At 48.4% G+C, this 27,821-nt stretch overlaps 1 protein-coding gene across 3 annotated transcripts; it reads left to right on the top strand.

Moving 5' to 3' along the window:
- The first annotated feature begins 20,263 nt into the window (after nucleotides 1-20,263).
- Nucleotides 20,264-26,311, top strand: OSR2 (odd-skipped related transciption factor 2). Of its 3 annotated transcripts, XM_027692534.1 has the most exons (4): nucleotides 20,264-20,428; nucleotides 23,344-24,070; nucleotides 24,722-24,821; nucleotides 25,544-26,311. In XM_027692534.1, the coding sequence occupies exons 2-4, from the start codon at nucleotides 23,415-23,417 to the stop codon at nucleotides 25,724-25,726; spliced, it is 939 nt and encodes a 312-aa protein (XP_027548335.1). In that variant the 5' UTR covers nucleotides 20,264-20,428; nucleotides 23,344-23,414; the 3' UTR covers nucleotides 25,727-26,311. The 3 variants fall into 3 exon arrangements, with proteins under 3 accessions (XP_027548335.1, XP_027548336.1, XP_027548334.1); XM_027692535.1 differs by lacking the exon at nucleotides 20,264-20,428 and having other exon boundaries at nucleotides 23,256-24,070; nucleotides 25,626-26,311; XM_027692533.1 differs by lacking the exon at nucleotides 20,264-20,428 and having other exon boundaries at nucleotides 23,256-24,070.
- Nucleotides 26,312-27,821: the final 1,510 nt, after the last annotated feature.

Below are 27,821 nucleotides of genomic sequence, written 5' to 3'. Positions count from 1 at the left end.
TTCAAGAAGCACATTTTAGGCCACAGAGCACCCTGTGACAGTTACCTTCAATTTCACCGCCTTACAACTTCTTTCTGCTGCTCGTGTACTTGGATTTGTTGGATCCAAGTAGATCCAGCCAATACAAGAAAAGCGTAAATGTTCAAGCCATTTTCTGTATCCTTTCCTGACAGAAGGTTTATTTGCCTAACTAATGGAAGTTTGAGGTGGTAAAACACTTAGGCAAGTTCCATAAAAATACCGAGATGCCCAATTTCCACTTCAAACTGATTTTAGATGTACAAGTATTACAACACTTACCCCTAAAAAAAATGTGCACTCCGTACCTAATTTCATCTCTTTGATGTGTACTAGCAAGGGAATTTTGAATGACTGAGATCCTACTGTTGTGCAAGTCTTCTACTTTGTCTGAGTCAATCCAACCCAGTTGACTCACTGTGGTGGGGCCAAATGCACAATAGCAATATTGAATGAACCCATAAAACAAATCACACACCACCCTATGACCTTTTAGGTTTCTTTGTTTTTCTGAGTCATGGAAAAACTGCAATAGAACATCGTCTTTTGCACAACAAATTAATGCAGAGCTCTCCCAAGTATCATCCCACAAGCCAGAGTGGCTCACCAGCAGTACTGCCAGATGTGTCCGTACCGTAGACAACAGTTTGTAGGATGTGCCAAAAAAAACCACCCAGGAGAAGAAGCCAGCAGATGCTTCAGATGCAGTATGGTACAATTGCCTTAGAAGGTGGTGGGGAGGAACCACAAGACTTCCCATCTCCCAGTTCTAGGACAGGTGAGGTCAAGCTGATAGCAAATACCATGTTGCTAGTGTGCAGCTTGTTTTTACAAGATATTTGGCTATACCCACTGACCAGTTATTATTTACAGTTCACCAATTTCACCTAGTGAAACAGGTCTGACATTCCTTTTTGGCTATAATACTCTTGGAATGTCTCCACATCCTTTAACACAAATGTTTAAGGCAATATTTTATCCGGGTTATTTCAGGGAAGGCAGGTTTTGCTTCCCCCTCTCAAGCCAAATCTGCCACAAACTATACATTAAACCAGGGAAAAGGATGCTTAGAAAAAAATACAAGTAAAATATTATAGTTGTAACAGCAATACAAAGAAAGGGAGCCAAGAAGTGCTCCGTTCACACTTCTTTCGCTGCAAAAATTTAGGCTAAACAGTCTAAATTTAGGCTAAACAGTCTAATCTGCCACTCTTACCTCCCCCTTAAACAACAGTTGACAAGAACAAGTCTAAAGGAAATCTGTCCCAGAACAGCAGATTTAGATATTCTCTCTGTTCATTCAAAACTATCGAATACCACAATCCTCATTTCCAAAAAAAACCCTGACTACTTGGTAACTGAGTAAAAGGGTGGCAGGAGTGTCCTCCATCTATGCCATTGAAGAAAAGCATGTAAAAAACCCAAGATGTCTGAAGCAGAAAAAGTTAAGTAACCTGGCTTTATAACCTGGTGAGGCAGACAGTGCCAAAAAAGTATGGACTAATTCCATGCCTTTTTAATAGAAATTTCAGTTGTGTCTTAAGCAGCTGCCAGAATCCTTTCTAAGTACATTTAGGCTGAAAATAAAATATCAATAAGATAACATATATACCACAGTGTTTTGCAAGATCACTTTATTCATCTCTTATAATTTCGAATGGTATTTTTAGTCAATGACATTGGAATAAATAACACCATCTCACCTTTCCCCTGTGACATGAATTTGGGAACTATGCTGTGAAATATGACACTGATTTGGTATTCATTACAATACTGTACCTAGCCACTGGCAAAGAAGGAACTTTGAAAGGGAGAACAGACTCCCTCTGTTCTACTACCTCATTCAGGCTTCCCAGTCAAGGGAAGTCTAGATGTTCTGGAGGCATGAATATACTATGAGATTGCTGGTGTCTAGACAAGATGGAGATGAGGAAGCTGCAGACAATCTACATGAGTATACCCATGATTTCTTCCAACAGTGGAACTATCTAACACTACTAGGAAGGCAGCTGAGTAAGAAAAGGCTTAATGTAGCCCAATCTTAAAAATATAGGAGAAAACTAACTGAATTTCTCTCTTTCTTCTAAAGTATTTCATCCACTTCACAAATTTATCAGCATTAATTAGGACTCCCTTCTCTGCAGAACTGGCATCAACATCAAATATAATTCCTTAGACTAAAGGATGGATGAAGACCATACTTAGGTTTTGAGTACTGTAATTATTTTATATTATAATGTAGTTTTGTAAACAGATAAAATAATTTATATTATAATTACTTATACTGCAATGAAATCAGGAATCATGATGTCATGGACAAATATTAGGTGCTGTATAACTAAGAAAGTCCCCGAACACCTACATATATGAACAAAAAGGTTCCAAGATGTCAATCCTGCCTCACTTGCATGTAGTGCATAATAAACCCAAGAAGTATAAAAATTTCTTGAGAAGCTCATGTCTGAGTTTCTGACAGGTATTACTAATGTTAGGATTTAAATTACAAATATATACTTCAAAGTCATTCATAAACGTCTTGCAAATAGATTACGTACATTATAGTAGGGACCTTATCTTGTTCCTCTGGTAGCAAATGAAAGCAGCATTTACTTCAGAAGGTATTCAATCAGGCTCATTTAAACAAAGTGCATCGTAATGAGTACATGACGCAACTAGAAAACAGCAGAATTAATAAACAGTACATGTTTTCCAAGAAATAAATGTCATGAACACATTGTGCTCCCCAAACAAAATACCCCTAATCCTTCATCACATCTATGGTGCTTTTCACATCCCAGCTCTTTTCCCCATATGCTTTCTAGCCTTTCACCGTGGTACCCTGCTAGTTCTTTCACAGGGTGCTCAGTGCTCTCTCCTTTAACACCCCTGTATCATTCCCCACCGAGTTACACGGATGCTGTGTCTGCATCACACCTGCCTGTTAGCTCGCAGGAGGAGGGGTTTGGCTGGCAGGAGAAGGGGTTTGGCTTGCAAAAGGATGCAGGCCAGTCCACAGCCTGGTCCCAAACCCAGCACCTAAGGACAGAGTTTCCCTTACTCTTCCCTTGCCATAGGGTGGACAGCCCCACAAACAGGCCATTCCCTCCTCTACCCATGAGTCTTGTAAAATAGGAACTTACTATAATGACAGACCTCCAGCTGTTCATCAAACATGGTTAATATTAGTTTATAAGTCACAAATGGTTGTGAAGGGGAGAAAGGCAGGGAATAGCAAGCAAGCACAAAGATGGAGTGAATGCAGGAGCCTGCTTTCCTTGGAATCCAATTCATAAATTCAGTAGACAAATAGTCAACAACAACATGTTTGCATGTCTCTCCCTGTGACTGCCTGATAGTGATCTGGTATGCTGGAAGTTAAGGAAAAGGCCTTGAATAAAATACTGGCTTGTTTATACAGAAGATAAGAAAAAATTACTTCTGTTTGTATTTTTTTCCTACCTATCATGCTTATGTGAAGCAACCTTGAAGGCTTATCTAAGAATTTGCTATATACTTTCCTAACCCTGTCAGTCATAAAATAGTTATAAATAAAATATAAAAGAACAGCATATTCTCAAACTTGGAATAAAATTTATATTTTTATAGCGAGTTTTAAATCAAGTTTAGGAATAAAGAACAATTGGGAGTGGCTTCTTTTCCTGAAGTATTCATAATTTAATGGTTAATTAATGTCACCTAAAAGGAAATTGACTTTTTGCTGGTCCAACAAAAGAAAGATGCAGAAAATAAATAGTCAGGCAATATAGGTACAGATTCTGCCATCTGTATTCACTCTGTTGAAATCAGCATGATTCACAAAATTCCTAGCTGACATTAAAAAGAGGTGTAAAACCCATAAAATATTAACTGCACTGCTACAATTTCTCTCACTACGTAGTATGCATTATTTTGATATCCAAAATATTATCACTAGACCTAAAGATATTTGTTGATTGGGATAGGATTTTTCTGTTGACTAACCATTTAGCTCACAGTCTTGGTAACAGGCTATATATAGACTTACCATTTGCTATTTTTCCTATTATAGCACACTATGGTAAAAATAAACCATGGATACAGAGTTGCTATTTACAATTGACCACAGGAGATATTCCAGTCTGTACTACAGCTGCATTGATTGTGCTCGTGGGATCTACGGATTGCCATTACATGAAAAAAAAAATCTCATTTTGCTTTGTAAAACAATTACTGCTGTTGTGGTAATACTGAGGGTTACTCTGGATTCCCTTCTGCACAAAAATATTCCACCTCTTTGTTGGAGCAACCATCTGCACTCCAGTCTGCAGAGAAGTGTGCTCACACCCTGGAGAATAAAATAAATAACATTTAACAAGCAAGCCTTGATGCCTGCACTAGGAGTGGAAACAAGTATCAATAACTAAAGAAAGATTGAATCATCATTACTTGATGGAGCAAGTACTATATGAAATGAACTTCAGCTGCCTGAATACACACAACCTTATGCCCGAGGCTTCTGTGACAGCTGGATTTTCTCCTATCTTCCTTTACCTCCTGAGCTGAGAGTTTGAAGAGTACATGACAGAAATGTTTAGGGAAGATTAGGATTTTTAGGATTTTTTTAAATTTCTTTTTAGGGACAATGTTTTCAAGAGGCTTACAAGACCCATTCTTTCAGATTCAAAGGAGGGAAATTTCCTTGCCCTTGTGGGCCCTTTACAGAAGTGCTCACAAAAGTATAAAATGGTGGGAAGCCAAACTACAGAATAACTAATGACAAATAAGGAGAATCCAATACAGCCAGAAAGCACATCGTGAATACTGAGTGCTACAAAAGCAATGCCATGAAATGCTTACAGTTTATTCAGTTATAGAGTTTGGGGTTTCTTTCAGTAAAACCCTTCCTATTTATTTCTGAAGCGCATCTCCAGCTTCCTTCATAAATATTACAAAGCAAGCGTTTTTTTATGAGGAAGAATCACTCATCTGAGTGCTTTACAATCCAGAAACCACAAAATTTCAGTTTCTTACTTTTTTCCAGCTTTCCCAATCAAACCATGCCAGGAGATCATAACTCAAGTCCAAATAAGCTATTTGTATAAAATGTACAGTCACACTTTAAAAAAAAAACAAACCAAAACCTAAATACAATTCCAGTCTTAAAACTTCACCAAAAAAAAAGTTCAGGGACATAACAGCCATTTCATGACTGACAGTGAAGTAATGGGTCTGATTACAAGGCAAGGTCCCATGGAAAGTAGAAATATATCCAAAACAAGAAAAACATTAAGATTTACACTTATATTCCCATTTTGCTCTTAAAAGCAGTGGGAAGCCTTCCCCACAGCAGCCCGTGTACTAAAGAAACAGCAAACCAGCAAATAATAAAGTTTCACAGAACAGGCTTTATACGATGCACTCGTTTGAATCTCCTTTAAGCAAGTTTGGTTTGGTTCAATAGAGGAGACTTTTATGACATACTCACAGCTACCCAGGATGAGCACTTAAACTGCTGTCATTACTGAGCAAGGGAACTTTCTGCTGAAAAGAAAACTTTGAAATGACTGAGCGTACATAGGTCAGCCTATAAAACCACAGTAAAATGTAAAGCAAGTTACTATCTAGAGAACTAGTGAACCCCATTAGATTTGAGAACTAAGCTTTTTCCACTATTCCTTCACTAAAAATAATTTTCTTAGTGGAAGACTAATGGATTTCTTTAATATAAAAAAAAATTCTATCAACGGCCATCTACACGGCCCATTTTTACCCAGGTTGAATTTGACAAAAAAAAAAAAGCATTTTGGTGGCATAATTTTCTCTGCAGAGATGAGGAAAATGGAGCAATTCCATATGCTAGGAGCTTTCTTAATGGAAACAGTTAATTTACCACATGAGGAATATCACATGCATACCACTTCCACCTAACATGAATCACTCCTTCCAGTCGAGAAAACTGAAGTCTTTTATCTTCCTCAGGGTGGAGTTCCATCTCCTCCCATAGATCCCTACAGAGTAAAACTGCTAATCGTTTAAAGATTTAAAGACATTACTTCTTTTGTGTTCATATATCACATTTCAATGTCTTCTAAACAAGAGGGAGCTTAATGTTTTTGTGTAGCCTTGAACTGGCCAGTGCACAACATTTATTGCTTCATCCTTGAGCTCCTCTGTAGTTCCATGATCTAATTTGTTACGCTGGTGGTATTAAGCTGCTCTTACCAGATTAAAAATATGCAGTTTGAATTCCTTAAAGCTAATTTTAAAATGAATGTGCTAATTTGAATTCTAGATTAAACAAGGAAAAACTGAAACAGAATAAAACCACCAAACTATGTTTTACTATATGCTCTCTCTCTTCTTCACTGTAAGGAAGAGAGTGATTTACTATAAGTAAATCACTGCTCTATGCAGTTCAAACTAGGCAGAATGTCTCTAGGACCGGATCCAAAATCTATTAACATCAGCAGTCCTTCTTTCAAATGTACAACTTTGGGGGTCAGTTCTCAAAAGACAGTCCTGTCTAGTTGTCTCATGGGAGTGTGAATATGAAGGCAGATTTTTGCTTGACCGGTGTTTCCATTCTTGGCCCAATTGATCTCCCAGGAGGACGCAGGAAAAGACAAAATTAGAGGCAGATCACATTAGACATTACAATTTATTTGACATAACCTCTTAATAATGTGTCATTGGTTCATTAGGTTAGAAATTATACAGTCAGAGAAGATTAACAGTGTAGAAGTGGTCCCCTTATTGTGGAATAGATACTAAGCATCTAAGATTTTAGACTCTGGGAAAATCAGCTGTTCTGAGTCACGGGGACACTTATGCAAAGTTGTATAATATGCATTGCATATGAATGTATAATGCATTAAAATATCTGTATAATATGCATCATGTATTATACAATATGCAATGGTATAGCAATTTTAAGTGAGAAAATGTGTAGGTAGATTAAAGTTACACAACTGTGTTAGTATACCCACAAACATATACAGCACTAGTTTTACATAAAGTAACAGGAACAACACATTATATTTATAAAGGCCTGATTCTATGCTGTGTTATTGGCATTTTTCATGACCTTTCAAAACGGTCTTTCAAGACCAAGATGGGTGTGGGATACTCAAAAGCTCTGAATTAAATGCCTCAAAGACTTTAAAAGTTCTGAAGTGTACTGAATCAGGCTCCACAAGATCAGGTTTTGGCACCTGTTCTTGATATGAGAAAAGAAAAAAAACACTAAACCAAGATTATGCATTATTTTCCAGGAATTCAGCAATTTCTTGGAGAGATTAAATTTACTGCAGCTTTGAAATAACAGTGTTACTGTACATTCTGAATGGTTGAGTGTCTCTGCAAGACTGGATAACAGCTAGCCCAGGAGTCTCAGGGGAGTTTGCTGTAGTTAACCCATTCTTCTGTTCCTACTTTTACATGCAAAAGAAAACGTTTGTGCTTAATACAGTATTTATAGCTATAAGTAATAATCAGTTCTTTTCTGGTTTTACTGTACCAGCATGTACAAAAAATACATAGAACTACATATATTATTGCTACTACTTTGCAAGATGTTGTATATATTGCAAAGCTGGCTCTCTAGTAGAAAGCAGCTAAAGACCTCTGCACTTAAATCTGCCAAAGCTGATACAGCAATCACAAACATGTGTTGTTACACTTCTTGTGGCTCATCTCCACATGGTGCAGCTGTTGTGTTGGCTAAAGAAAATGCAGGCCCAAGGGAAACAAATTTAATTCAGCTGGGGTGACTTCCACTAAAAAAGTGCTTTAAGGAGAACAGGTGTCTTACAGTAAGGGGGATTGTTTGAGAGGTTTTCCCCAATCTTGCTTTGCTTATAGGAAAGCTGTTCTAAAGTGGTACGCCTGTGATAATAATCTCTTATGGTCTAATTTTTAAACAATATCCTTCAGAAATGCAATGGATTCCAGAAATTCTATTTTTGTTTTTTTGTCTCAGTCCTAGGACAGGAAAGCTAGTAGAGGACCTTGTCCTGCAAATTAGGAGCTGGAAGGAGCCTCCTTACTGTTATCTGGATTCCTCAGCCTCAAGAAGGTCTGTTTAATCAACAAATAACTGTGCCAAGGCAGACCTGCAGCCTATGTAGTTACCAGCTGATACCCCTAGAGCTGTGCCTGTTTAAACCTGTTTAACTATTGTTTTAAGCTTAACTTTTTACTGAAGTCACTTAAATGTAGCTTCCCTCTAAATATGTGCTTATTTACTCAAAATAAATAAGCTAAGCTATACCATGTACTCTAATAAAACAGTATTAAGTGTATGACTTTTTTTCCTTTCCCAGGAAGACTTTTACCTTGCCTAATATGATACCTCCTCTAGTTCCATCGTCCATTCCTACATCCCTGCTCTCTGTGTCCTCTGGTATATCACAGTGGAAACTGTTTGACTGGTGCTCAGTGACTCAGCAGCCTTTGTGCTGTGGTCAGTAGCAGATCCCAGAGCACTGATCCCTGGAAACTAGGAAAGACTTTTCCCAGCAGGCTCTCAGGACGTCTCTCGCTCTGTCAGCACTGACTCAACAAGAGCTTCAGGCAGAGATATTGCAGCAGACAGCAGATCTTTCTTTTCCTCTTGTCAGCCCTCTTTCCAAAATAAGGTTATTCCAGATGGTAGTCTCTTGTTGTGTAGGTGTCTTCATACTGCACTTTCTTCCTTTGGGCCTGTTTTTTCTATCTCCTACAAGTTCAGAATTCCTTCTCTTTGAGGCAATAGAAGTTCAAATGGGGGATGATTTTTCCACACAGATCCCATTCCCACAGAGTTGGTTCTTCAAAAGATGGACATGAGTTGCTTCTCATATCTTAACTAATAAATGTTATGACAAAATTCTGTTTTTATTTTTGCAAGGTTAACATTCTTAGCACTTTCATCAATCTTTATGGACACGTTGTGTCCTCAGTGTCTTATGCAGACCTTGGGCTGTTTTTTAGGCTTTCTCAAATTTCTAAATTGGAGGCCCAGTACTCCTCCTTCTGAATAAAATCCAGAAATCAATGAGGTCAACAGCAAAATTGATGAGATTTTTAATCTCTATGTCTGCACATAAAGACCTGCAACAAATCTTGCCTTTTAACAGACTTTCCCTTTACCAAGGGAAAGAAAATTGTTCTGCCTTTGCCCTTTTCTCCATAGGACTGTGACAAAGTCCCTAAGTCATGCTGATGGTAGGAACTGCCATGGCCATGCCTGATTTCAAAAGCCAGGAATAGATGGACCTAGTGTGAGGTTTTCCCCTGTCAGTGAGGGAAAACAGTATCCAAATTAACAGAATAAGCAGAAACAACTGTGGAGTGAAACCTGCATTCACAGTGAAGCCGTAATGGGGACACTCACTCTTTCCTGTGTGTATGTATAACCAGTTATCTTTTCCAAACACTAAAAAAAAAAAAAAGAATTATTATTTGTAGATTAAGATGAATTCAACAGAGTATCTGAGTGTCACCCAAGGAAGCTGCTTAAGGCAATATCTGAATTTAGGATTAACCTTTTGCTTTTCATGGCGTTGGAGTGTGTGCTTATCAGGGAAGTTTTATGTTTGAGGTTCAGGGAGAAGGTGATGGCCATGTCCTCTGAATGCTTTCAGATGACTGATTTTCAAAATACTGCTGGCATTCTTCCGGCCAGAGGCCTGGCCATTAGATAAGCTTAACATTATGGTGGCCATTTGCAAAACAGATGAGAGCAGAAATAACAAGAGGAAATGAGAAACCTAAGAAACATACTGGAACTCCCTGAAAATAAAGACCTAACCTTGGAAGGAAAAGTCTTAGATCCTTCCACTGAAAGAAAAACTGTTGAGCATAAATTTTCAGCTGGTAAAACTATAGCCACTATCCCAAGGGAGATAAAAGCACTTCCTGAAGCAAGACCACCACAAGTGCCAGCTTCAAGAAATCTAGGAAACATTACACTAGCTTCCTGTGTGAGAGTCTACACAAAGGTTTTTAGGTGTTGCCAGGTAGGATCCATTTTCTTCTGCTTTCAGGTGTTGTTTGGTGGGGGTTTTTTTAATAATTAAGGCCATAGCCCTCCTGGTTAAGAACCCTGTCTAATAATCCCTCCTTTGCCAGTATTTAAATTGTGTTACATGGCATTGGAGCATTATGCTACCAGAAGATTTGACTGATATCATTTGGCAGATCCTGTGGTGGCCATTCACATCATCCTTCCAGCTGCCTCTTCTCCCTCTCTGACAGAAATTACTGTTTCTGGAAGTGGCTCAGCAAAAGGGATCATACCTGTAGTTCAGCAATTCTTGTTCAGCCAGATGCCGTAATGCAGAGATAGCTGAAGGCCATTCATTTTTGTTCTGCATTTAGTAGCTGATGTCTCCTTTGAACTGGCATTTGGAAATGTTGTGAGCAGTGATCCTTGGTTACCACATTTTCACTATCAGGCTTTCACATGGCAATGGAAGTGATGCAGTGGAAACAGGAATGGGGCTCTCTCCACTGATAATTTCCTGGCAGAGAAAAAAATATTGTCATCTTTTTTAATCGAATAGCCTCACCTGACTAAATATTCTAGCAATTCCAATTTTTATTTTAGTATCATAGTCTATTGCTCAAGCTGTGTTTTCTGACTGTGCAGCAATAATAGTGCTATGTGCACATGAAGATTTTCCAAACTGGCATTGTATTTAGTTCCTTTTACATATCCACATATAATCTGCATAACATTATTAAATCTTTCCTGTACATTATTTAGCCTCTGGGATCAAATGAAATCATACATAACTGGAACTCTTCGGACTTTGACAGATGTCCTCTGGCAGATTTTTTGTGACTGCTTTCAGCTATTTTCTTGGCCTTTTCCTGGAATTGGACATGTCTCAGCTGCTCTCGTGGAAAACGCTAACCTCTTAGCTTTTAAAGATGATAAAAGTGGGTTCAAGTTACTGCACTGGACTTTGAATTGAAATTACTTGAAGCAAAGGTATGGTCCTTTTCACCAGCTCACCTACAGGAAGAGTAATGCTTCATAGACAGCTGTCAAAGGGGTTGGAAAGGTTTTTCTCTCCTAAAACAATGGAGGTCATGATAAAAATACTTAACTTTTACAGCTCTGTTTTTTAATCATATAGATTTTTCTGAAATCAATCTGCTTTGCTGGCTGTCTCCTACCATGGGTTATGAAGTCATCCTAAATAATACTGTACCTAGACAGTGCACAGTTTGTTTCCTTTCATCTGTATACCTGTCCAAGGCTTTTTATGTGTGGGAGAGCTTTTTCTACCTTGTGTATTTCATAAGTAACCTCTTTGCTAAAGAGAACCCTGGATTTACTATCTCTGCCTAAGTTACTACACTTTCTACAGATTTGGAGCAAATAAAAATAATCATCCCAACATCCCTTATTTGGTTTTTAAAACGTCTGTATCAACCATTTCATATAGCAAAACCCCCACACCATCACATTTTGATGAGTTCAGGCATTTTTTAACAACTGAGAATTTAAATCTGTGAATAAACTGAAGAATGTGTCACTGCCTTCAAGAAGCATACTTTCAATTTAAGAAACCACAGCTGCAACAATAAGATGGAAATTTGACACACTCTAGGTTGAAGGTGGCAAGAATTAAAGGTATAGAACTAGGAAAAAAATGCCCTATGCTGTTGAACAGAATATGGGACATAAATCAATGACTAAGTTTGGCTAAGCTTTGCCTTATGGAAGTATGCAGCATTGCAGCTCTGTAGTTATCAGTATTTGTCATCTTGAGTATCAGTACACATGCCAGATGCAAAAGAGGGGCCCAGAGAGAATATGGGGGATGAGGAAAAGAAAATTAATAATTTCAGTGACAATGTACAGTATTTTGATGTGAAACAGAACTTCTGTAATATTTCAAGGGGCTTACATATATATATATGAACAAAAGCTGTTGGAAATAAGCCTTTGACTTCAAAATGTGCCTGATTAAAAAGAATACTGATAAGAATTAGGATGAGAACAGCTGGAACTTTGATTGCAGTTATGCTTTCTTCTGGATGTTTACTTCTAGATCACTTTTGCAGCTGCTTTTATCTATTCCTTAGAAGTTCTTGTAGATTTGAGGAACCATTAGCTGTAAAAGTAAACATCAGCTCTGGTCTGGTTTTATATATCTTCTTGGAACAGTTGAGGGTGGGAAAGATAACATTAAACTAATGCTGAACTAGATCAGACTTAAGTGATGCTTTGAACAGCCTTTTAGCATTTCAGGCTCCACCTGTAACTCTAACAAAAAGTCGAGTATTTCTAATATGGTTCTTTACCAAGCACTTAGGAATTACCAAGATCTAGGAACTAAAATACTCTTTCTGGAAAACTTAAATTTATGTCTCACTGTGGTTCAAAGGACAGAATGCTTTCAGGTATGTCTTCCCTATCTAGGTACAGAGATGGTCCTTTAAACCAGTTCTGCTGCCTTTCAGTATCTGTAATATATAAATATTATGCTTTGAATAAAACAGGTCTGAAGTTTTGACTCCGCTTCACTCTACTTTGTTATTGTAGTTGTTTAAGAGTTCTTTAATAAATGTGGTTTGTATTTGCCCAAGAGCTGCCTGCTTGGAGACTTGGAGAAAGGTCAGGGTTAACCCTGCTTAACCTTAGCTAATGACCTTTATTGGTGGTCTCTTTTTCAGATCTCAGGAGTGTCAGCAATGCTGCTACGGACACTGACTGACTTTCATGCCAGCTCCCACTGAAATAAACACACTGTTGTACTTACTTGATGCTTCTTCCCAATAGAAATTCTTACTATGCTACACTGGTCAAAGCCCTCTGGTCAAAGACACTGAGACTTCTCTATTTTCAGGTTTCACAAAGAATTCAAGCACAAGATATGTTTTGTTCAAAAATCCTTTCAGGTGGCTTCATGAGTCTTCTTGTGGGACCATTCCTGGATTCAGAAAATAATTTTTCACTTTCTATACTCAGCTTTCATTTCTCTGTCCTGAGAATTTCTGTTAAGGATGGAGATTTCCTCACAACTCTCCATAGACACTCTCCCTAGGCTCCCTGAAAGCCCCTGGTCTTGCAGATGCCGTAGATCCTTGCTTCCATCACATTCCTTGTCCCAGGGTCTCTGCTGCTCCCTTCCACATACGTGCAGCCTCTCGAAACAGCAGAGTGCTGTACTTTAACAGGCAGGCTCCATCCAGCAGTTCAAAAATAGGCAGTGAAATTCAAAAGCTCCTGATTGCATTTGAACACCAAGTAATCACCAGGACAAATGAAGTTGAAAAGGGGAATATATATTGCACTGGAAAGTTTGTAGTTTGGCTGACAGTATCTCTTTCCCCTCTTCACTGAAGCTGAAAGTAAGAGGCCTTGAGTCAGTTCTGTTTCTGCTGCACTGTCATGTCCTCAGCTTTCAGCGCTCCTCTGGTGCTAAAATGAGTCCTGATGCTGAAATGAATGGGATTTGTATTTTTCCGGGAAACAGTTCCCAAAGTGGAATTTGAAAGAATAACGTAACAACTAATAATTTTCACCAACCTACCATGGGTGAGCAAGTCAAATAAATGAAATAGTTAATGCAAACAAGGCAGACCTGCGATAATCATGGATACTGTTTATGAGGTGGACCATGCCATCTACTATGGACTAAATAGGGAAAAGTGCCATTCAGTACCTTCATCCTACCTACCCTTCATCCTACCCTTCACCTCACCCCTGTGAGGTCTGTGAAAGGGAACTAAGGAGGGCAACCAGAATGTGAGTCCGCTGAGCAGGGACCTGAACCACCACGGGAACAGAAAACAGAAATCCATGAGCAAAGACAGTGGAAACCCACTACTGGGGCTTCACTCTGACTCATCCTGGTTTCACATGCTTTCAGTCCGTTGCTGACTCACAATACCCAGAGACCAGAGGCTGTCTGCCATGACACACTGGGTGTGCATGTTGTCTTCTTAAGGGCTCACCTTGAAGGGGAGGAAAATAAGATAGAAGAATATTCTTTACCAGAAAGTCTTCTGACTGGTCCATGCCCAGCTCAGTTCCACTCTTGAACTGCTCTGTAGCTGTTGCTTTGACTGTATTCCAGAGTGATCTTGCCCTGAGCTTTCCCCACAGTGGCTGTGGAGAGTTCATGGAGAAAAAGGGCTCTTTTTCCCATGTCATAAGCTAGATTCAAACTGTTCTGCACTGCAAAATCTCTAAGGTGTATCAATCACCATCATAACCACAGACTTTGTTGTGGAGCAACTGTCCTTTCACCCAACAGGATGATGCACACAGTGGTGCTATGAGGTGGCAGCAGAAGCTGAAGAGAACACCAGCACTTAGGGCAAAAATAAGGTAGTCATACAGATGACAGGGCCAACAATGTAACTCATGGAAAAGGATATAAAAGCAGGCACGATGAAAATTCTTGCCTAGAACAGTAACTGTTCTTGGATCTTTTATAAACTTTTGTTAGTTTGTTTATTTTTATGAGGCAATCTGAAAATAATATCCCTGATTCAGTAAATATTTTAAATCAGCAGCAAAACACACATTCATCAGGTGACTTTGGCATATAAAGACATTGAAGCACCTGCTTAGAATCTGCCCCAGGTAGCAATGAACTTTAGCATGTGCTTAAATATTTTTTGGGTCATACCCTGTAGAGATACAGGGTGAGTTCAGCCTTGGCAGTGTCTTTAAGAGTTTTCAAGTGCCTTACCCCATTAAGCTTTCCCTCAATTTCCTTGTATTTCAGCAGTCTTCAATAACTTAACCTTAAAAAAACCTGATTGTATTAAGAAGTACAGGATTTCATCAGTAAGGTTTGGACATTCTAGGGATCAATCTGCCCAGGAACAATTGGTACTCTTTTGTAATATCTATTATTGCCCTTCTGTTTTAATTAGATGCCACAAACAATGAACAAAACCACACAGAAATTAAAATAGACATTGTGCACAACTGTAAGTGATGATTTGCATGTGCTTGAACTGTGCTTGTAATGCTCTGAAAATATCTGAAATGCTCTGCAGTATCCTGGTTTATAACATATTCTTCACCACAGTTTACACACTGAGAATGCATGCTGAAAACAGGAAACGCATATGTAGAAGGTAGGTAAAAGGGGATTACAGTATATATGCATTGGACAGAATAGTCCCAGTTTAAGAGTATTGTAAGCATCAGGCTTGCATAAACAAATCAGCGCTTAACCCACAGATGTATCTAATGACCATATGGATTCTGCATGTTCACAACTGGAAAAAACTCTCTGAGCTTTTCCATTGTTTGCTGACTTACACTCTATAATATTAATTTTATTTGTGAAATCAAGTTATTCACTGGGATATAGCAAGTTCTTAAAAGGAAATTGAGTTATTTAATATATGCCACAGGACAAGATGTATGGGCCCTGTTCTCTGGTGCCTTGGAGTTCTCATGTCCTAGGTGAGTTACAAGGCATGCAACCAAATGTACAACTGCACTTCTTCAACCAATTTATTGCTTTTACACAATATTTCTTTTAGATTTCCCTCCTAACGGTTGGCTCTGAGATTGCAAACTTTGTGATCCTTTCAGCCTGAGGCAGCTGCAGAACTTCATTGTAGCCCGAAACCCCCCTTTAAGCAGGAGCAGAGCGTACAAGCCCATGGTCGTGAAGCAGGCGGGCCCTGAAGCTCTGCCGGCCTTCACCTTGCAGGCTGTCCTTTGGCAAGTCTGCCGAGAGAGAGGTAAAATGCTGCCACCAGAGAGTAAGCAAAGCCTGCCAGCCTGGGGACCCTCTGCTGTCCCTAGGCTTAACTTGACGGAGCGTAGCAGGACAGTGAGGTATGGAGCAATAAGAAAGGGGCCCACTCGTGTGCGATCTGTGTCTGTGCTTCCACAGCACAGCCCTGCTCAGTGTTTCAGTGCTGACGGCAGGAAAGCCTTTAGCCAAAAGGCTGCTTAAATCAAACTATAGTGAGGTAGGGCGTGTTATATTTCTTTGCGTCTTGACAACTGCTCACTTCAGGCACCACAAAAACCTCTCATTGCTGATGGCGGGGGAAAGAACACTTTAGGCTGGAAAAGTCGATTTGTCGAGGGCTCGGGGTCCGCCGTCACTGCAAGGTGGTAAACACTGCAGCGGGCGGCGTCCTATCCGCGGTCCCCGCGGCGCCGGCGGCCGCCCCCGCATCCTCCGTCACCCCATCCGCACCGCGCTACTGCCCCGCGGCAATAGCTGCGGCACAGCGCGCAAGTTCTGCGGGATGAGCGGCCCCCACTGCCGTGCACATGGCGAAGCCGACCTTCGCCAAGGGCGTTTTGACACTTCTCCCGGTATGCCCGTGAGCCCCGCGGTGTCCGACGTGGGGCCGGCAGCCGTCGGGAGCGGGGAGCCGGGGCACGGCCGCGGAGAGCAAAAGCCCCTGGGGCTCCGTGATCCTTAGCGAGGGTAAGGCGAGGAGGAAGCACCCGTCGGGCTGGCTGCGGTGGTGCTGCACCTCGGGGAGACGTCGGGGCGGGCCGCGGAGCCGCGGGTGGGGCGGCTGGGCCCGGTCCCTGCCGCCCAGGGGCACCCCCGCGGCCCAGACCGCGGGTAGAGGCCGCGGGCGAGGGGCTGGCTGGGCTTGCGCGCTCGTGGGAGACGCGGGCGGGAGCCAGCCCGCTGAGGGCATTGCGTGCTTAATTGCTTTCTTCTTTCATGGAAATTAATCGCGGCGATGTTTTACGGGGATCTGAGTCGGAGGAGGGAAAAGGAGGACGCTGAGCGGGAGTTACATCGGCGGTGTGCCCCGGAGCCTGCCAAGCGCCGCGTCCCCGGCCGCCTACGCCTGTTTGTCAAATCTTGGCATTTCCTGACCGGTTCATTAAAAACAAAACAAAATATCCCACACCAATAAATCGGAGCTAAGTCGGTGATGATTTAGTCACCGAGAAACACCAACGGAATCAGATGTCAGATCGACGGGCCGTCACTGTTTTCCTTAAAATAAAAAAATTAAGCCCTCGGTGTGTAGCCCGAGTCGTTTGCAGCACAGGCCTGTCTGTTGACCGGGGCAGCCCGGGGCTGGGCCCGTCCGCAGATGCCCAGCTCTGCCCTGCGCGCCCCGGCAGCGCTCCCCGAGTCAGCGACCGTCGAGGGCTGTCGGAGCAACTCCCAAGCCAGAGTGCGGCGGTGCCCTACACCAGAGACTGTGCTCCCCTTCCCGGGAGTCATGAGCCGGCCCGGATACCCGCTGCCCCTTCTCCCTCCGGCGACGGCTGCGGACGCATCCCCGCCCCCCTCTGAAAATTCATTTTCGCGGGGGTGAGTCCCCAGCGACTGCAGCCCCCCAGTGCCGAGAGCGGCGGTCTGAGCCGCTCCGTGCGCGCATCGCGCACCGCAGCCACGCACGGTGTCCCGCGGGAGGCTCCGCCAAGCGCCGCCGCGGGGCCTCGCTGCCGTCTCCCGGGCACGTTTCTGTGCTCAGAAGGGGCAAGTGGTCAAGGTTTGCCCCAGGTTTCACGGCCGCAGAGGAACTGCTTTAATCTGTTCCTCGCAGCGAGAACAAGCACTGCCTATCTCCTTGGACGGAATCCAGCGCTCCGGATGTATATTTTTGGGAGGGGGGGGACGAGAGAGCGAAGGGAGGCTGAGGTGATCGCAGCTTTGTCGGCACCGGCAGGACGCGCGGGTGGGAGAAGGCAGTGCGGGGTAAGCCCTCGGGTGCCCGCGGTTAGCGGTGCGGCCTCCGCTCCCCTCGGAGCCCCGGGCAGAGCTCCACGCTGTGCCCACCGAGACACCCACTCAACGTGCTGGGTTCGCCGGGACACCCACCCAACGCGCCCGGCGGCCATGGGGCCGCAGCCAGAGACGGTGCCGGGGCGGGCGGAGCGCGCAGGGCCCCGCGCCGACCTGCAGGCGGCACTGCAGCACCGCAGGCCGCCGCCGCCGGGCACAGCGGGGTCCCGGGCGCTCCCCCCGCACCACCCGGCCGTGCCCGCACCCGGCCCGGGCATAGCGGCGCGCCCGCCCCGCCGAGGAGGAGTAAGACCCGTGGGGCGGGAGGCTTCCGCCCGACGTGGATGCGGAAAGGTGACGCCGGACCCCGCGGCCTGTACCCCCTCTGGTGTCACCCCCGCTCGGCGGCTGTCCGGTGCCAGGGAGCTCCCCGGCGTGCGAGCGACCCTGGCCTCCGCCGGGTGCGGGGGCGCCGCGGCAGTACGGGCGGGCCACGCCACCGGCTCTCGCCGCGCACCTGCCGGCCGGACCGGCCGGAGTCGTGCCGGGGTCACCGGGTGCTCCCGGTCCGGTGCTCCTGGAGCGGCCGCGCTGCCAGTGGTGAAAGAGCGCGGCTTTCCCCACTACCGGCGCAGCCGAAACTAAGGAGCGCCCGGGGAGCGAACAGCCCGGGCAGCAACTCCAGACCGCGCCGTTCCTCTCCCGAGTTCCCTCCACTTTGAGGCTTTTTTCCTTGCCTGGTCGCTTGGGGATTTGGCGAAGTCGTTGTTTAAGGATTTTTTTAAATTTGGTTTGGGTTGGTTTTCCTTTAGGTGGGTAGGTAGGTAGGTAGATAGATAGATAGATAGATTAACATTTTTTTTTTCCCCGGCAAGCGTGGCTTATTTTTTGCTTGCTGTAAAGGGCAAGAAATGACATTTCTCCCGAAGCAATCTCCCTTTGATCCTTCTGTCGGAGGGGTTCGTTCTTGGTATCCACAAGCCAGCAGTGGGGGGAAGAAATTGCAACTGTAAAGTCCCCTTTTCACTTCGTTCTTGAAGCAACCGGCCTCTCTCTCGAAAGCAAAAGAGAGGGGATGCGGGTCTCTGCCTCGCGCCCTATCGGAGCACCCCAGTCCAGCCGCGGCCGATAAGTCCTCGCCCCTCGCAGGCTCCCGCTGCCGCCCGCACGCACGTCGCACCCAGCCCAGGGGAATCGCTCCTTCTCTCAGAATTGTGAACCTCCTATCCTCACTGCCCGAGAGAAGAAGTGCTATTTATTTAGGGCGTCTGAGGTTTAAAATAGGGCATTTTCGAAGTACGGATTTTTGAAAAGAAACGAAAAATAGCCCCGGCGGCCGGCAGCAGCCGCAGGCTGTAACGTGCGGCAGCCTCGACTCCACTTCGCTGTGAGGGGACACGGCCAAACCATTCTCTGCTGGCTCCTATTTGCCTCTTTGATTATTTTTTTTCTGTACACTAAAAGGATAAAAAATCTCGTTGCAGCCGTCACTTGTGTCCTCTTCCTCGGGCTCGAACTAACTAGCACAGCCCCTACCTCTGAAAAATTTTCATAGCTGTCCTTCAAGGTCCATATTCCCCCACATCTTTCCGTACTTTTCAAATCCTAGTTCCAATGTCCAGTCCAGATTATAGGTAAATTCCCCATACATGTGATTTAAGTAATGTACAGAACAAGATATCGTTACAGATAAAAATATAACCGAAATTCACCATGTGCAACCAGCCGTATTGCGGCTATCGACGAACGTGAATAGAGCGCTCTAATCAGGAAATTTGAAGAGGGTCACGAAGGCCCCATTTAGCAGTAAATTCCCCGTTAGTAAATCGAAACTGCTTTCGAAACTATGTGTCTGTTCCAGGTAGGGATTGTGTGCTTAGTCACCGCTCACGGAGATGCCTCCACAGAGGTTCTCTTTGGGAATCTGCCTTTAAGCGCTCCGATCTCAGTGGAAGGGCAGCGCTGAGTTGCTGAAGGGTGGGTCCCCAGGGCGACCCGACATGACGGCCACGAAGCCATTTGGACGTGAGCTTTAACTGCAACCTCCCTCGGAGACGTAGGCACCCACAAAAACCCACGCTCTGGCTTTGGGGGAGTTATTTTAGATATTTAAGCCGCCTATGTCACCCCGGCTGGGGCACGGCGGGTGGGCGGCCGAGGCAGGCAGTGTGGTGCAGGGAGCGCGCAAATCTCCGCGACCGGCAGCAGGGCGAGGGACGTCGGGCTGTTCGGAGAGGGAAAAGTCACCTTAGGTGACGCGGGGGAAGCGGGGGGCGTCCTGCCCCTTTAAAGTCCAGTTGCTACCCAAACACAAGTAAACAGTGGGGCCGGCGCGGCGGGGCGGGCCGGGGCCGCGGCTGGGGGCGGTCCCGTCCCGTCGGGGCGGAGCGGTGCGGCCCCGAGCGCGGGGCTGAGCGCGCCGCGGGGTGGGCCGGCGGCGGCGGCGGGCGGGCGGGGACAGCGCTCCACGCCACTCACCGCTGAAATGTGATGGACCGGGCAGGGGGCGGCTCAGACTCGCGCCGAGCCTCGCCGGGGTGGAAGGCGGGAGGCTGCGGGCGGGTGGCGGCGGTCTATGCCGGGGCCCCGGGACCGGCGCGGCCAGAGCTCCCAGCCGCCCAGCCCTCCGCAACATGCCGTCCGCCGCCGGGCCCCGGCCCCGCTGAGCGCCCTCGCTGTGGATCTAATGTCTCCGTGAAGGTGCCGCGGCCGCCGCCTCAGCTTTGCCCCGGGAGGAGCAGCAGGCTGCGGTAGGTGACTGGCTCTCCCGGCCCGCCCTGCCCACTGCTGTCGGCGGGAGCGGGGCGGCCGCCCCGAGAGCGGAGCGTCCCCTCGGCCGGGAGCGCGGGACCGCCGGGCTTACTTTCAGTTCGCAGCTCCGGGCAATTTGGGATGCGGGTGCCCTCCGCATGCCGCGGGCGCGTTGGTGTGGGGCCAGGCGGGGGCCTCGCGGGGCGCGCAGCCGATGTCCTTCACGAGAAATTCCTAGCGGGGAGAAGCCGGTCCGTGCGCGGACTACGGGGCTGATCCGCGGGTGACACTGGAGAAATCCTCGGTGCGTGGAAACACCAGGCAGCGCCGGGACCGGCGGCCGCGGCTTCTGGTGAGGCCGGCGGGGAGCGGAGGCGACCCAGGGCCCACCCGCTCCCCGGGGATGACGGCAGTGTCCTCGGGGCACGGCCCGGCCCCGCCGTGGGAGGATGGGGAGCGCCGGGTGGGCCAGCAGGTCGGCGGCAAACAGGTAGAGAGGGGTGTCCTGCCGAGGCACCGGGCTTAATTTAATTAAGCGCTCTGAATGAAAAGGGAAAAGGAAGTGCCAAAGTTTAAATAACATCCGTTTTTGGTTGACTTTACCCCCCCCCCCCCCCGCGCGCCCCAACGCACCTTGTTATAAATGGCCTTAAAATCACGTAGGAAGGCACTTTCTGGTCTTTTTTAAATAGGTTTTAATAAAGTTACCTCCGAATACAAATAGTAACAGAGGAATCGCAGTTCAAACAGCAGTGCAGTTTTAAAAGTTTCTTCCTTAAAATGCGGATTTCGTGTTCAGAATAGTTTTTTCAGACTTGGTTGTTTGACACGAAAACGAGCGTCATGCAATGACACCCCCACACACGGCCACCAAATGCGGCTGTAACAGAGGGAGCTCTGCCCTACAGAAACACTGTCCCTACCTCTGTCATAGTTCTCAGCCGGTGGCTCCGAAACCCAGGCACAGCCAGCAGGGATGGAGGCAGGAGCCACGGGAGCAGCCAGCGAAAAGCGATTTTATTGCTTCTGTGTCGGTTCCTGGCGGAAAGCGAATAGGAACTCACACTACGACATCTTTAAAAATAAGTCTCTATATATAACCACCCTCCCTCCAACAAAACAAAAAGGTCGCCATATATAATGGGTCGTATCGATAACACTGTCCCCAGTGTCGATACAATCACAAACGAGAAAAACTGGGCAGCAGCAGAGGAAGCCGTGGGGAGCCACGACTCGAGGAAAACGAAAACAGGGGTGTGCAGCGCTGCAGCTCACGCCTGACCTCCTTGCTCAATTTTTTTTTCCCGGTGGGCCAATTGTGCGGTGCCACAAGCGGGGAGGAAAGGTATTTTAAGAAAAAAATCGAAAAGTATCTTTCCAGCCAGAGGGTGCCCGGTGCCAGCGGAGTGGTCTGAGCCAGGAGCGGTGGTGAGGGCTGCGGGGCGGTGGCGGCCCGGGGGGCAGGGACGCCTCTCCCGGAGCGCGGGCTCTACGCTTGGAGAGTTTCTTTTATTTTTGTTGTTGTTTTGGGGGGTTTGGTTTAGGATTTTGGCTGGGGGAGGGTCTCTTGTTTACTTTGGAAACTGCGCCTTACCAGTCCTTCCACACAAATCCCAGGAGGTGCTGGGGCACCCTCGGCCCTACCTCTTGTTTACAGGCCCGGAGAGACCCCGGCGCTTGTTTTCGGCCGCTTTCCTGGGTCGCGGCAGCCTCTTGGCAGCTGGAAGTGAACCCTCAACGAAAGCAAAAAAAAGGAAACGGCATGGGCTTGCCCCCCGCGCTGATGTTCCCCTGCCCTGCGGGAGGGGACCATCTCCCCGGAGCCACCGAGGGGACCTCCCGTGCGACGGGAGCAGCGGCCCGGCGGTTTCGGTTGAGTGGGCTGAGTGAAACCCTCTGACAGTCACACACCGCTCATTAGCTCACGGCCCCGCCGCTCCGGCGGAGGTCCCAGCCTGGGAATGGCCTTGGGGGTGCGGGGTGGTCGTCCTCACGGCTCCGTCCCATCGGGGCTGCGCTCGTCCTTCTTGGCTCTGCGGGACGGAGGGAGCCGAGTGCGGGGCAGCGCCGTGCGGGGCGGCCCTCGGCGGACCGGGGAGGCCTCCGGGCCAGCCACCCTCCTCGCCGCCGATGGGATGGCTTCGGCGCGGGGGGCTGGGTAGGAGGTGTGCGTGCGAGGCCGGGGCTCTTTTTCTCTCCTTCAGTTATCTTGATAAATTAGTTGTTGTTGAAGGAAGAAAAATAAGCAACCGAACTGGGATGAACGCAGGGTTTATTTCCCCTTCGCTCCCCCCCCCCGCTCCCTCACGGGCCTGCCTCGGCCCTCCGTGAGCACCCTGCTCCATCCCGCGGAGGCCCCAGCCAGGAGGGGTCGGGGTCGGGGCCTCTGCGCCCGCGGGAGGCCGGGCGGAGGGTGGGAGCGACGCCGGGGGCCGGGTCGGCGCGGGGGGCAGGAAGGAGGTGGCTCCGTGATCCGCACGGTGGGCGCTGCGGGGGTCGGCGGCGGGGAGACGGGAAGCAGAGGGGCTTCAGCCCCGGCCCGTCTCTTTTCCGCGTGTATTTTTCCACCATTCGTTTAATTTGAATCTGCGGCGCCTTCGGTTGGCTCCGTAGTGGGTTTTCTCCTTTCTATTTTAATTTGGGGTGGGTGTTTTGGGACGGATTTTTTTTTTTTTTTTTACGCTTTAGCTTCTCCAGTCGAAGCGATCGCACCGTGGGTCACTATCGGCCGCCGGCCCCGGCGGAGGGCGGGAGCCTGGGCTGCGGCGGGGCGTTAGGGCCGCGGCACGACAGCGCACCGGAGCCGTGCCTGGCCCTCCCTGGCTCGGTCGCTGCGCTCGCCTCGGCTAAGGGGGGGACCACGCTGTTCTCAGTAAAAGTCTCTTTCCCTTCCTTTCTCCCTCTTTCTTCTTAGGATTTTCTCCCCGTCTCGGAAGCCCAGCAGAGGCACCAGCTACTCCGCCGGCCCGCGCCTGCCCCGGGAAGATGGGAAGCAAGGCGCTGCCAGCCCCCATCCCGCTGCACCCGTCTCTGCAACTCACTAACTACTCCTTCCTCCAGGCTGTGAACACCTTCCCCGCAGCTGTGGACCAGTTGCAAGGTCTGTACGGACTCAGCGCCGTGCAAACCATGCACATGAACCACTGGACATTGGGCTACCCCAATGTGCATGAAATCACCCGTTCCACCATCACGGAGATGGCGGCCGCGCAGGGCTTGGTGGACTCCCGCTTCCCTTTCCCCGCGCTCCCCTTCGCCACGCACCTCTTCCACCCCAAGCAAGGGGCCATCGCCCACGTCCTCCCAGCATTGCACAAGGACAGGCCCCGCTTTGACTTTGCCAACCTGGCCGTGGCCGCCACGCAGGAGGACCCCCCGAAGGTGGGGGAGCTCGCCAAGCTGAGCCCCGGACTGGCCTCGCCTCTGTCGAGCATCAGCAAGCTGTCTCCGGATAGGAAGCCCTCCCGCGGCCGCCTGCCCTCCAAGACGAAAAAGGAGTTCATCTGCAAGTTCTGCGGCAGGCACTTCACCAAGTCCTACAACCTCCTTATCCACGAGCGGACCCACACGGACGAGCGACCTTACACCTGCGACATCTGCCACAAGGCTTTCCGGAGGCAGGACCACCTGCGGGACCACCGGTGAGGGACCACCACGACCGGGGTCGGGCCGAGGGGAGCCGGGGTAGGGTGAGCCGCTCGGGGGGGATGAGGCTGAGCCACTCCGGGAGCCACGAAGGCAGCAGGAAGAATCCCCGCTTCGACTCCGCGGCCGCGGAGGCATCACGGCAGCCGAAACCTGCTCTCTGCGTGGGACGGGCACCCACCTGAGGGAGAGACGGGGAGGTTCACACCCGGGGAGGAAGCCCCCGAGGCTTTTGTGGTTCTGAAGCGCGAGCCTGGGGGGTGCGGGGAGCAGGACAGGGCGCAGGTGGGCGCTTTCGCGCTCGCCCCCCCCTCATCTGTGCAGTCCGCAGCCGGTGCCGAGCGGCGCCTGCGGCCACTGGGCAGAGAATCCTCTGCGCTTTCGGAGAAGAGCGGGCTCGGGTCCGGCCGGCGGCACAGATGCTGTCCCGGTTTGGCACCAGAGAGTGCACTCACACTTCGATACGAATTATTGCAAATGTTTTGAACCATTAAAGAAGTTTGATCATAAACAGAATTATAAAGGGGGAAGGAGACAGGAGCAGAGTGAGGGCTTTTGAGGGCAGTTGAGTCTGGGGGAGCGGGGCCTGGGAACGGGTGATCCCCGCGCCCCCGACAGCGCTGCTCACCCCGCGGGTTGCCTTACAGGTACATCCATTCCAAAGAGAAACCCTTCAAGTGCCAGGAGTGCGGGAAGGGCTTCTGCCAGTCCAGGACCCTGGCGGTCCACAAAACCCTACACATGCAGGTGAGCCCGGCTCTCCCCGGCCTCTCCACGCGTGTGCCGCCGGCACGGACACGGCCCGGCTTGGCTCGGCCCGCCGCGGGGCAGGGGCGATGGCCGCCGGGGGAACGGGGCTCTGGTGCGGAGGGGAGCGAGGGGAGAAAGTGAGCTCCGGCACTGGACGGCCCTGGGCTTCCTGGGGGAGGGCAGCGGCCGATGGTTACCTCCGCGGCCGCGGGAGACCCGCGGAAAAACGGCGGCCGCGGGAGAAGGGCTTAAAGCCAGCAGGGACGCAGTTGGCGGCGGGGAGAGAACCCCGGGTTCGGGTTTGTCCACGCCGCTGCTTCGAGGCGTTTTTCGTTGAGGGCTGAACCCGGCCCTGACGGCGGCGGCGGGCGCGGGGCGGCGGGACAGCCCGGCGGCGGGATGCGGTGCGGAGCGGTGCAGCGGGACCGCCGCGGCGGTCGGGCGGGCAGCGGGAGTACCAGAGCAGGAGGGCGGCGAGGCGGCCGCTTTCCGTGCACGACAGGGGCGCGAAATGTCACGACTTGAGAAGTATAAAATAAGGCTTCTGGGGCAGGACAGAGCGAGGTGGGCGGTCGCCCGCCCGCCCGCCCGGGATTGCTCTCGTTCGTGTCCACCCCCGATATCTCAAGTTGTGCGTTGCGATGAGAAAAAGTGCAGTGATACGTTAAACCAGGTGGTTTGTGAAGGATTAATCCTTTGCTTGCTTCAAATCTGAACAGGAATCTCCACACAAATGCCCCACATGTGGAAGAACCTTTAATCAAAGAAGTAACCTGAAAACTCACCTTCTTACCCATACAGACATCAAGCCCTACAACTGTGAGCAGTGCGGCAAAGTGTTCAGGCGAAACTGTGATCTACGGCGGCACAGTCTAACTCACACCCCGCGGCAGGACTTCTAGAGCAGCCAGGGACCCGCGCCCGCTCCGGCAGCTCCAACTTGCCCACTTTACTCAAGGACTGTATTGTAGGAACTCACAGACGCGCGCACACACATACACACGGAGACACGCACGCAGACTCGGGGCCAAGCTTTCCTATCACATGTCTGCGAAACTCGTTTCGAGAGTGCGGACTGCAGGATCGGGCCCCTCTCCAACCCACACCCAAGCGTAAAGCTCATCTTGTAGATAATCACGGCTCATTTTAGAGCTCTGTACAGAACGTGGTTTTTTTCTTCGTTTGTTTGTTTTGTATCGTGTCAGATGCACATCGATAACAAATCGGGGAGGCAAAGTATCTCTTAAAAGTGTACTTCAAAATAAATCCTTTTTTTTTTTTCCCAAATACCTCCTGCCTTGTTGTATTATTCTCTGAATATCTGGGCTTTTTTTTCCCTGCTGTGTCAATGCAATGGTAAAGCATATTGAATAAATTTTCTAGCCGGGTAATTGTACTGTCACAACAATTTTGGTGATCGCTTTTGTTTGGTCTGTTTCACTGTCGCTGTTGTGTTATCTATTGTTAAGTAAAATGAAAGTGCCTTATTTGAGAGTTTATAGCTCTATTACTTAATAGTATGAATGTCTAAATATTAACTTCTGTACTTTTTTTCCCCCGAACAATATAAAAAAATGACGAAAAAGAAAGAAATATTTGCAAATAAACAGATCTTAGGAAATAATGCATAGAACCGTTCTTATGCCAAAGTGGCTTATTAGTAACTTATTTGCAATCAGCCCATATATTTTAAAAGTCATCCCTCTCTCGGGGATTGCAGCAGGCAGCCTCCTGCCTGTAGACTTTGGACATGGGCAATACACCCACGTAGACAGGGACTTTATCCTGCAGAAGACGATTCTTTCCCGACAGCTCTGGAAGCAAACAGCGAGGCGCCCTCTGCCCGGGGCTCATCCGCCGGTCCCTGACGGAGCTGCAGCACTAAAAGTGGGGACCCCAAAAACGTTCCCCTCCTCCATCTGCGCTGCCGAGTGCACGTCACGCCCAGGGGGTCGGATGGAGAGGCGCTGAGGAGAGGGACTGTTCCCTCTTTCCGGGAGATCCTCACCTCTCTGTGGGGTGACTCTCCCCGTCGGGGTGACTCTTGGCAGCTCAGCACGTCTACCCCATGGGCTGGACGCTCAGCACCTGCACCGGGTATGCATCTAGCAGGATGGTGGCACTGAACCATGGGCTCCCCTCTCTTTTCATCCTTGCAAGCCCTCACCAGTGCCTCTGGTCACCTCTGGAAAGGGAGATTTTCCCTGATGATGACTTGGATATGCATTCCCTCATCTGCCACCCCACTGCTCTTGTCACTTTTGGCACACTCCCCACAGTGTTTTGAGTAGTATGGGGCCCCAAAAGTTGTTCTTTCCCAGGCTGGGGGCACCCATCCTGCCCTACTCCTCTGCCAAACTAAGGACCAGCTAAGAATTGCAGGACGAAATCTTTCCCCCAGGCTCAGGGAGGCCTGTCTAAGGGAAGAGCAATCCTTTCCACTAGCTCGGCAGAGTGGGCTTCACTCCTAGGCCCCACCCAGCAGGATGCCATAACTCTAGGATAGTCCATCCATGGGGAGGGTCACAGATCCTAGCACGTCCAAGGGCAGCAGATGCTGACAGAGCTTGGGTGGCTGCACCGTCACCATCTCCGACCCTCGTTGGTCCTGTGGAGGGAACCACACTGCCTGAGCCCTGTTAATGAGTAGCAAGTAGCAGCACCTGGGTCCAGTCAGGCCATCAGTGCAGAAAGGGCTGCATCACTGCCTGCGCCTGCTTGTTATCTGTGCTGCATCCACAGAGGGCTGCAGTGCCCACCGAGGGCCAGGGGCAGGGACCCCTAAGCCAGTCCTGCTCTACCCCAGACCAGGCAGCCAGGTGGATTTCCACTGATGCAGAAGACATGGCTGTCTCAAACTCAGCCACGATTTCTTAAGTAGTCAAGGCCTATCTCTCCATCTGCTCCAGTCCAGGAAGATGAGGAAGTGAAAAATGTTTCTGCAGCAAGAAATACTGGTCTGTTGGCTGAAAAGAAGCCTCCCTAGTCAAAGTTTAT

Source organism: Neopelma chrysocephalum, unplaced genomic scaffold (genome assembly GCF_003984885.1).
Source record: "Neopelma chrysocephalum unplaced genomic scaffold, ASM398488v2 Primary Assembly neopelma1_86, whole genome shotgun sequence".
NCBI classification, from domain to species: Eukaryota; Metazoa; Chordata; class Aves; order Passeriformes; family Pipridae; genus Neopelma; species Neopelma chrysocephalum.
This window is presented reverse-complemented; position numbering and strand designations above follow the sequence as displayed.